The sequence below is a fragment of the Elephantulus edwardii genome, unplaced genomic scaffold (genome assembly GCF_000299155.1).
Source record: "Elephantulus edwardii isolate Elephantulus edwardi_28Jun2011 unplaced genomic scaffold, EleEdw1.0 scaffold00027, whole genome shotgun sequence".
Taxonomy (NCBI): Eukaryota; Metazoa; Chordata; class Mammalia; order Macroscelidea; family Macroscelididae; genus Elephantulus; species Elephantulus edwardii.
Window position 1 is genome coordinate 21,363,236 of NW_006399777.1, and position 10,121 is coordinate 21,373,356.

Below are 10,121 nucleotides of genomic sequence, written 5' to 3' on the forward strand. Positions count from 1 at the left end.
TCTACATAATTTCTTTACAATTATCAGCTAAAAAAAAAATCACATCCAAGGGGACATGACTGCTTGCTTACTCAAGCCACTTAAAATGTTGCCATCCACAAGGTGACCGATGATCTGAATGGAAGGACTCAGAGGGCCACCTGTTCGATCATTTTCTATTTTCCTTGCTGTCCAGTGAGAATCACCGCATGGCTGAGCCTCTAGCCGGAATACAGAGGTTGTAAAGGGCACAGGGCGAGGAGATTGCTCATCTTTCTTTCCCGTAGCATCAGCTGATTCAAATTGCTTCTCTCTTAGATTGACAGCACTGCTCCTTACCCATTAGGCTACCAGGAAACTTACTTGATCATTTAGAAAGGCTCAAACATCAAATTGTACAACTCCATGAGGGGAAGAATCTGTTCTCCAAAAGCAATGTATTCGAATTTTGTAAATAAACTGGTATTAAAAAAAGAAGTCAACTTGGGGAGGAGGAAGGGAGGGAAAGGGGGTAAAATGTGCAACAATGAATGAATGAAATGCTAACTTTTCTGTAAAGTCTTTTAAAATTACAATGAAAATAAAAATTTTATTATGTATGTATGTATTTTAAAGAAAGGCTCCAACAAACAGAAACAATGGGCTTTCACCAGAATGCAAACACCCCAGGCTGGCACTCATTCCTCTGCTGGGCTGGGTGCCCAGGAGATGAGCAGGAGGCCAGGTCACTGAAAGCTCTGGGTGTGATAAAGCTGGGAAAGAGAAATACAAGCAGATAACCCGTACAGAGGGTGGGAAGCACTCTCTGTCTGACCTCAAGAAGGGCCCAGGGCCAGGAAGGGCTAAGGGTTGTTGCTGTTGACTGCCTTCGAGTCCAGCACGACTCATAGCGACCCTATAAACCTACGACCTGAAGCCCCTGTACAACTATGACATTTATCAAAGTTCATAGAGTTTCTGGAGGCATGTTGTTTAGGAAGTGGATGCCACTCCTGCTAAGGGTTAGCCCCAACACACACACACACACACACACACACACACACACACACACACACTCTCTCTCTCTCTCTCTCTCTCTCTCTCTCTCTCTCTCTCTCACTCCCCCTCCCCCTTTTTGTGTACTGTCGAATCGGATCCAATTGGCACGGGAGATTGCCCCTCCTCCAGCTGAGCTTCTGGTGGATTCAAACCATGGCATTTTAGGGATTGCAGCGCAGCTTCTTGCCACTAGGCCCCCAGAACTCCTAGATCCAACTTTCAAAGATGCCAGAGCTATACTGCATGAATCTGGGGCCCACTAGTGAGGAGAGAGCAGCAGCAGCGTCAGTTCGAATTTACTGGCTGGCAAGGTCCAGCTGAGCTGGTCTGTAGACGGTGACCAATGAGCGCCCGAGAGTCTGAATGAAGCTGTGTATTGTAGACTAAAAGTGGAAAACAGGTTCTGGATGCTGTGTATACACAAGTCGGCTGCCCACAGACCTCGGTGAATCATAAACCGCCTGTTGCCAGCACCTGGCCCACACTGGGTTCCGCTCTGGCTTTGACCACCGGGCCCTTAGCTGACCACTGCTCCGGACGCTGGGGTAGGAGGATGATTCCTGCGGGTCCCTGTCAATGCTCGGTCCCGCCCTGTGTCACCAAGTCTGGAGGCGGAGACATGCGGAACTGAGGGCCCCGCCCCAGGGAGGGCGCCGGGGCGGCTCAGCGCAGCCCAGGCCCAGCTCATTCCCAGGCCGCGCTCGGGCGCACGCACCGCGGAAAGCGCAGAGCGCTGAGCGCGGAGTGGCCCAGAGCGCGCGTCCTGGCCTGAGCGTGTTAGGTGGACAGATGTCCTCGGGCGTCGGGGTCCCGGGGCCTGAGTCGGGAGAAGCTCTTGTGAAGGACAAGAAGGCAGCGGCGAGATGGCAACAGAGGAGTCCCACGCCCCCTGCGACTCGAGTGTCCCGGAGTCCCAGCGAGCGCCCAGTCCCGAGCCGCGCCTAGCCAGCCAGTTGCTGCCGGATATTTATACCTTCGTGGCGCGCGTGCTGTTCTACTTGGTCCCGGTCTACCTGGCCGGCTACCTGGGACTCAGCATGATCTGGCTGCTGATTGGCGCCTTGCTGTGGCTGTGGTGGCGCAAGAACCGCGCCGGGAAGCTCGGGCGCCTGGCTGCCGCCTTCCAATTCCTGGACAACGAGCGCCTCTTCATCAGCCGCGAGCTGCAGGGCCAGCACCTGCCGGCCTGGGTGAGCCGAGCGGCCGGGTGCGGGGCGGGGTGGGTGGAGGTGCCCGGGAGGCTGGACGCACTGGCCGCGCTCTGATCCCCCTGCGCTACGACTGTTCGGCTTAATGGCTGAGAGGAGAGGCACCGGCAGGCCACACCCCAAGGAAAACAAGGGTGTCTGTTGCTCTGCAAACTTACTCGCACAGGAAACAGCAACCGTCAGCTGATTCCAAGAAACAGCGTAGAGTGTAGGACTTAGACGCCACCAGGGATCTGATGGATGAGAGAGGAAGGGGGGCACGAGGGCGCACGCGAAGGGTGGGGCTGGGAGTGCGCTTGCTGGGCGGGACTGAGGAGGAGGAGGAGGCGGGGAGGCTCTCTGTCTCCGAGCCTTTTCTTCCTCCTCCTTCCCACGCTGGGGATGCTCAGAGGCGGAGACTGCACGCCCTAGCGCCGAACCCGTGTCCCTGGGTGGGATAACCTGGACTGGCTTTCCCAGGCGCTTTTGAGTCTCAAAACTCACCTGGCGCAGTTCCTTAAATAAGCACGTTCCAGCGGCGCCGCCCCAGACTTCCTGGGATTAGACTCTTCCCCGGGGTGGAACCGAAAAGGCTCCGGGTAATTCTTATAATTAGGTGAATTTGAGAAACACTGACAGGAGTGGAACGCAGTCCATTTCCACAGGGCACGCCTGCTGCTGTGGGTGCGGAGGGCTCCAGCTTCTCAGATCTTCTCTAAATACTCAGGCTGACGGAGGCCCAGACTTCTGGCCTGAGTAGGAATCCAGTTGGTTCAGAGGTTTTCCACGCCTACCCAGACGTTAGCCTTCCGACTGAGCGTATGAGAATGTATTAGAACGGCCTGTTTATCTTTTCTTTATACTAAGCAAAAAAATAAGGTATACCTTCAGAAGAAGAAGGATGATGCCTTTGAGTTGTGGTGCTGGAGAAGAGTGCTGAACAGCCTATGGCCTGCCAAAAGACCAAACAGTTATGTCTTAGAGAAAGTTCAGCCAGAATGGTCTTCAGAGGCAAGGATGGCGAAGCTTTGTCTCACATACTTTGGACATATTGTTGTTAGGTGCCATCAGGTCGAGTATGACGATCCGTGGCGACCCCATAAACAACAGATCTGAACCACGTGAACTGTGCCATCCTCAGCACACGTGACCTCATCGCTACAGTCACTGTGTTAATATATCACTGTTGAGGGTCTTCCTCTTTTGCTGACCTTCTACCTTTCCTAGCATGATGTCCCTTTCCAAAGAATATGTTGTTGTTGTTGTTGTTAGGTGCTGTCGAGTACCACTCATAGTGATTCTATGAACAAAAGATCTGAACCTAGTCCTATCCTGCGCCATCCTCACTTCCTGACACACAAGAGCAGTCACTGTGTCAGTCCGCCAGGTTGAGGGTCTTCCCCTCCTTCGCCAACCCTCCACCCTTCCCAACATCATGTCCCTCTCCAAGGAATATCACCTCCTAGCAATATGTCCAAAGTATGTGATTTGAAGCCTGATTATTCTTGCCTCCAAAGGACACACTGGCTGCACCCTCTCCAAGACATACCTATTCCTTCTCTTGACTGTCCATGGGATACTCAGTGCTCTTCTCCAACACCACAGCTCAAAGGCGTCAATTCTTTTTCTGTCATCCTTATTCACTGTCCAGGTCTCAGATACATAGCTAGTAATCTGAAAGACTATGGCCTACCACGCTGAACGTGCCAGATCTCCTCTGATCTCAGAAGCTAAGCAGGGTCGGGCCTGATTAGTACTTGGATGGGAGACCTCCTGGGGCTACTGGGTGCTGTAGGCTTTGCTTTATTGACTATGCAAAAGCATTTGACTATGTGGATCATGACAAGTGTGGCTGACATTGAGAAAAATGGGAATCCCAGAGCACTTGATTGTGCTCATGAGGAAAGTATGCCAAAGAATATTGTTGTTGTTGTTGATTGCCTTCGAGTCAAGCACGACTCATAGCGACCCTATGAACAAAAGTCTTGAAGCCCTTCTACAACTATTGACATTTATCAAAGTTCATAGGGCTTCCAGAGGCAAGCTATTTAGGAAGTAGTTGCCACCAAAGAGTACACTCTTCTACAATATGGTCGAAGGGAGCTCTGGTGGCCTGGTGGTAAGGAGTTGTGGTTCTAATGCATTAGCTGTTCTCCAGGAGAAAGACGGACAACTCCTTCTGTGCAATTTACTGTCTCTGAAAACCCACTGGAGGATAAGTTATGTGTTGCAGACCGAGGGTCCCAAAGAATGAAATAATTTTATAATTATTAATAATGAGACAGACTACCAGGAATGATATAGAACAGAGAGTGTGAAAAACAGGGGGCCGACAGTTCCCATGACTGAAGGCCACACGCCATGCTTCTCTGAGTATTTAGAATCATAAGGAAGGTAAGCAAAGTAAAATCACAAGGAAGTACAAATCAAAAACAAAGGATAATGGTGAAGTCTTTTACAGATAAGGCCAAGTTCCTCTTTATGCTAATCTCAAGAGGGAGGGGTTCATTTGACACAAACTAAGAACAATGTTAACTCCTATTGCCACAAGGTGGCCTTCAGTTTGTATCAAGCTTCCCTCATTTCCTGAAACAGCATTTGGTCTACTATTATTAAATTTGATAGTCGGCTTCCCTCAGTTATGGGTCAGTTCCAACTCCATGGTACACAACAACAACATACCCAACGTTAGACGAAGCTTCTTCATTCTTGCCTCCCCGGATCATTCTGGCTGCACCTTCTCCAAGGCATGTTTGTTCTTTTGGTAGTCCATGAGATATTCAGAACCCATCTCCAACAATATATTCCCAAAGGCATCTATTTTTCTTCTGTCATTCTTATTTATTGTCCAGTTCTCAGATGCATAGCAAGTGATTGAAAAGATTGGAGTGCACCTTGGACTTCAGACTGATGCCGTTGTTCCTCAGTACTTTGGAGAGATCCCTGGCAGCAGACCTTCCTAATGCAATGTCTTTGGATTTCTTGACTGCTGGTGCTAAGAGTGTTGATTGTAGATCCAAGAAAGAGGAAATTGTGGATCATTTCAGTCTTTTCTCCATTTTCCATGATGCTGCCTATCAGCCCAGCAGTGAGAATTTTTGTCTTCTTGATATTGAGATGTAATCCATATTGAAGGCTGTAATCTTCGATCTTCTGTAACAAGTACTTAAAGTCCTCCTCACTTTCAGCAAGAAAGGTTGTGACATCTTTACAACACAGATTATTGATGAGTCTTCCTCCTGTCCTGATGCCACTTTTTTGTTCATAGAGTCCAATTTCTTGAATAATTTGTTCAGAGTACCGATTGAATAGATATGTAAAAAGGATACAGCTCTGACACACTCATTTCTTGATTTTAAACCATGCAGTCTTCCCTTGCTCTGTTCAGATCTCTTTTTTTGGTCTGTGTATAGGTTTCGTACAAACATGATTGAATGTTCTGGAATTTCCATTTTTATCAGTGTTAACCATAGTTTGCTGTGATCCACAATAGTCCGGTGCTGTTGCATGGTCAATAAAACACAGATAGACATTTTTCTGGTATTCTCTGATTTCTGCCAAGATCCGTCTGACACTGACAATGATGTCTGTGGTGCTAAGGCCCCTTCTAAACGTAACTTGTACTTTTGGAATTTCCTGTCAATTTACTATTCTAGCTTTCCTTGGATGATCTTCAGCAGAATTTTACTTGCATGCTGTATTCATGATATTGTTCAATAATTTTCACATTCTGTGAAAGGATCACCTTTCTTGGGAATGAGAACAGACATGGATCTCTGCCAGTCAGTTGTCTAGGCAGCTGTCTTCCAAATTTCTTGGCACGGATCTTGGCACAGTCAGCCTAACCCTCTTGACCCTGGGCCTTGGCCCTGCTGAGGCAGCATCTGCAGTGTGTGGAAGTCAGCCTGCTCCTCCAGGCCTCTGGGAGCTATTAAGCTATTAAAAACAGCAACATGCAGATCAGTCCCCCAATACAAAACCTTGTCAGGCAAGTGAGCAAACCCTACAGATAAACAAACATACAGATATCATGGCTGACAGAAGGGGTTCCCTCATCAAGGTGGAGGTGCATGGCCTGGGATGCTTAAAGATGCAAGATACGGTTCAGGAGGCCCAATGTCTGTGGCCTGCAGGGCCCAGCTAACTCCTAAGAGGCCCACTCAACAGGTCCAAGGCCTGGAGCCAGGCAGGTTGACAAATTGAAGGGGCATGTTGGTAGGAGAGGCCAGTCCTTGGAGAGAGACATCATGCTTGGAAAGGTGGAGGGTCGGTAAAAGAGGAGAAGCCTCAAGAGGCTGGATTGACAGTGACCACAGCAACGGGCTTGAGTGTGTCAGAGATGATGAGGATGGCACAGGATAGCACAGGCTTCAACGCTGTTGTTCATAGGGTTACTATGCATCGTGCTTGATTCAAAGGCACAGCAATATTTACTATGGAGCCCCTGGGTGGTGGCAATGGCGAATGTCTTCAGTGCAGCTCAGCTGTTAACAGAAAGATTGGTGATTCAAGTCCACTCTGTGGTGTCACAGAGGGAAATCCTGGTTATCTACTTCTCCAAAAAACAGTTACTAAAAACACCATCAGTTGGGATGAACTCAGAGACAACCGCTGGTTAGTATTTAGTATAGGACTTGGTATTAAGGCTTTGTGATAAGTATACCTGTATTGAGGATGGAAAGCTCAAGATTTATATGAGTAAGAGGACACAATTTAGAAAAAAATAAAAAAAGACCCTAGAGCTTTTTTCAAAGATGGTGCTGAAAGCGAAGAAGGAAGCCCCTGCCCCTCCCAAAACTGAAGCCAAAGCAAAGGCATTAAAGGCCAAGAAGGCGTCCTGAAGGGCGTCCACAGCCACAAAAAAAAAAAAAAAAAAAAGAAGATCCGCACGTCACCCACCTTCCAGCAGACTAAGACACTGAGACTTCAAAGGCAGCCCAGATACCCCCGGAAGAGCGCCCCCAGAAGAAACAAGCTTGACCACTATGCCATCATCAAATTTCCCCTGACCACTGACTCAGCTATGAAGAAGACAGAAGATAACAACACACTTGTGTTCATTGTGGATGTCAAGGCCAACAAAATTAAACAAGCTGGAAAGAAGCTCTATGACACTGATTTAGCCAAGGTCAACACTTTGATCAGGCCTGATGGAGAGAAGAAGGTCTGTGTTCGACTTGCTCCTGACTATGACGCTTTAGATGTTGCCAACAAAATTGGGATCATCTAAACTGATTACAGCGGGCTAATTCTAAATTTTTCTCACAAAAAAACCAAAACCAAAACCAAACAAAAAAAAGAGCCTAGAGACTACTCCCCTTGTGTGGCAGCCGTGGACGCAGTATCAGTCTACCTCATGCTTGGGTCGTCCTAATTATACTGCAGAGACTTGTGACTGTGAAAAGTGCGTACTTGGAGGGGTGGCTGGACCAGCAGACAGCCTTTGTTCACTGTTGAGGGAGCTCAGGCCACCGGTCAGAACTCGGCTGTGACCTCCCTCGTGTCTCAGACCAGAGCCATGCGTCTCTGTGTTTAGGTGACCTGATGTACACTGCACTAAGTCGACAACTTGACCACGCTGATGCTACCCCACAATCTCCATTGTGCTTATGCCCGTCATTGCTCTGGGTCCATCCAGCTCATTGTGGGTCTTCTCCCCCGCCCCCCGCCCCCAACTTATTTATAAAACTTGAATACAAATTTGAACAACTTCTTTCCATTTCCCTCAACCCTCCCACCCATCAAATTGTGCAACCCGATGATTAATCCCCTCCTCCTCCTCCTGTACATCCACGTCCCTCTGTTCTCAGCCTCTCCCACCCCTCCTGGATCGTTATAGCCATTCTACAATAACGATTTTATGCACTATTTATCCTTGTGGGACTGAGTTACTTCACTCAGCATAATGCTCTCCAGTCCCTCCCAAGTTAGGTAATAATTTACAAAGTTATTGCTCCTGCGTGCTGCATAGTATTCCATTGTATGAATGTACCATGATTTCTCAATCCATTCGTTTGTGATTGGACATTTATTTCCATATTCTTGTGATGGTGACTAATGCTGCTATGAATATTGGTGTACAAATCTCAGTTTGTGCCTCAGTTCTCATATTCTTCTTTAACTCTACTTTTCTCAGCAGGATGTCCTTTTCCAAGGATTGGTCCTTTCTGACAACATGTCCATAGTGTGTGAGAGGAAGTTTCACCACTCTTGCCTCCAAAGAGCACTCCAGTTGCACTTCTTTCACGATAGATTTGTCTGTTCTTTCAGCAGTCCATAGACTATTCATTACTCTTCACCAACACCGTAACTCAAAGGCATCGAGTCTTCTTTGATCTTCCTTACTCACCATCCAGTTTCCACACACAAATGAAGCAGTTGAAAATCCTTGTGCTGTTGTCGTTGTTATGTGCCATCAAATCACCCACAACTCATAATGACCCTGTGTACAGCAGCTTTGAAGCCTGCCCTGTTCTGAGCCAGTCTCAATGATTCGGACCCACCTACTCCCATTGCCTCGGTTATTGTATCAATCCATCTCATCTGGGTCTTCCTTTCCTATTCTGTCTTTTTACCTTTCTGAGCATGATGTCCTTCTCCCAGGACTGTCCCTTCTGGCCATGTGTCCAAAGTATGTGAGACAGAGCCTCAAAATCCTAGCCTCCAAGGAAAAACTGGGTTTCACCCTTCCCAAAACAGACCTATTTGTTTTCTTGGAGGTCCATGGTACGTTTTCAGGGCCACAACTCAAAGGCATCGATTCTTCTTCTGTCATCCTTAGTTATTGTCTAGATCTCTGCTGCATAACAGTTGTCAAGACCATGACCTAAATCAGGTGCACCTTAGTATCTAGACTCACATCGTTGCTTTTCAATACTCTGGAGAGGTCTCTGACAGCAGATTTTCCTAATGCAATTTGTCTTTTGATTTTCTGTTGGTGTCAAGAGTTTTGATTGAAGTGAAATGTCTATATGTCCTGATAAAGTCACAGTCTTCCCTCCCTCCCAGCTCCTGTGGGAGACCTATAGGCATTTAACTGTTCACTGTTAGATTACCAAGAAGTTCCGGGGCCTGGTTTGTTGACCTGGTGCAATCTAGCAAGGTGGTTTCCCAGGATAGGTTTTGTGTAGAGTGGAGTAAGAACATGAAACACAGTCAGGAGCAGAGTTGAAGATAGAAGGAGTTTTATTAAATGCAGAAGAAAGTTTATTAAGTAAGAGACACTCTTGAAAGAAGAGAGTGGGTCTACCTCACGAGATGAGAATAGATGCTGTCTCCATCTGGGACCCTCAACTCTATAGGTCTTGGCACTTCCTGATACTGCTTCAATACCTGTACCTTCTTCAGTTGTCGGGCTTTCTGTTGCTACCCCATTGGCCCCAATGGGGTTGTTTGTTGCTGTGTCCTGATTGGCTCTGTTGGCTACTGTGTGGTTTTATTTCCTGATTCTTCTCTGGATCCTTGTAGCCATCTTCCCTATGCACTTTCTCTGGCTGCTATCACATACCGAGGCACTGTTTCTAGAATTGGGTCAAGAATCTTATCCTCAAGGACATTGTCAAGTATCCCTCCCATTTAATAGAACACAGTTCTATTCTCTCCTGGTTGAATGGACATCCGAAGCAACCTGGAACTGGCCCACAGGAAACTTAGCCTGATGGGAAAAATAGAATGGAAGAATGTGCTTCCAGGGTAAAAGAAATTGTACCCCAGGCCTGACCCAGGTGGGTGTAGTGGATGGCGATATCTCTTCTATCGGGGGACAGACCTACGACAGGCAGTAGTTGAGAGTGGTCCTAGGAATAGTGGAGTTAGAAGTCTGAAATGGATCAATTCCGTGGTTCAAAGTTTGGAGCAAAAAAGACCCTCCTTGGTTTCTAAACAAGATGACGCCCAGATCACAGCCCCCTGAATATA

At 47.6% G+C, this 10,121-nt stretch overlaps 1 protein-coding gene across 1 annotated transcript in view; it reads left to right on the forward strand.

Moving 5' to 3' along the window:
• Window positions 1-1,880: 1,880 nt before the first annotated feature.
• Window positions 1,881-10,121, forward strand: part of ESYT3 (extended synaptotagmin-like protein 3) — a 75,241-nt gene continuing 67,000 nt past the window's right edge. Inside the window, exon 1 of the mRNA XM_006883428.1 lies at window positions 1,881-2,207. Coding sequence (XP_006883490.1) covers window positions 1,881-2,207 — 327 coding nt within the window. The remainder of the gene's footprint in view (window positions 2,208-10,121) is intronic.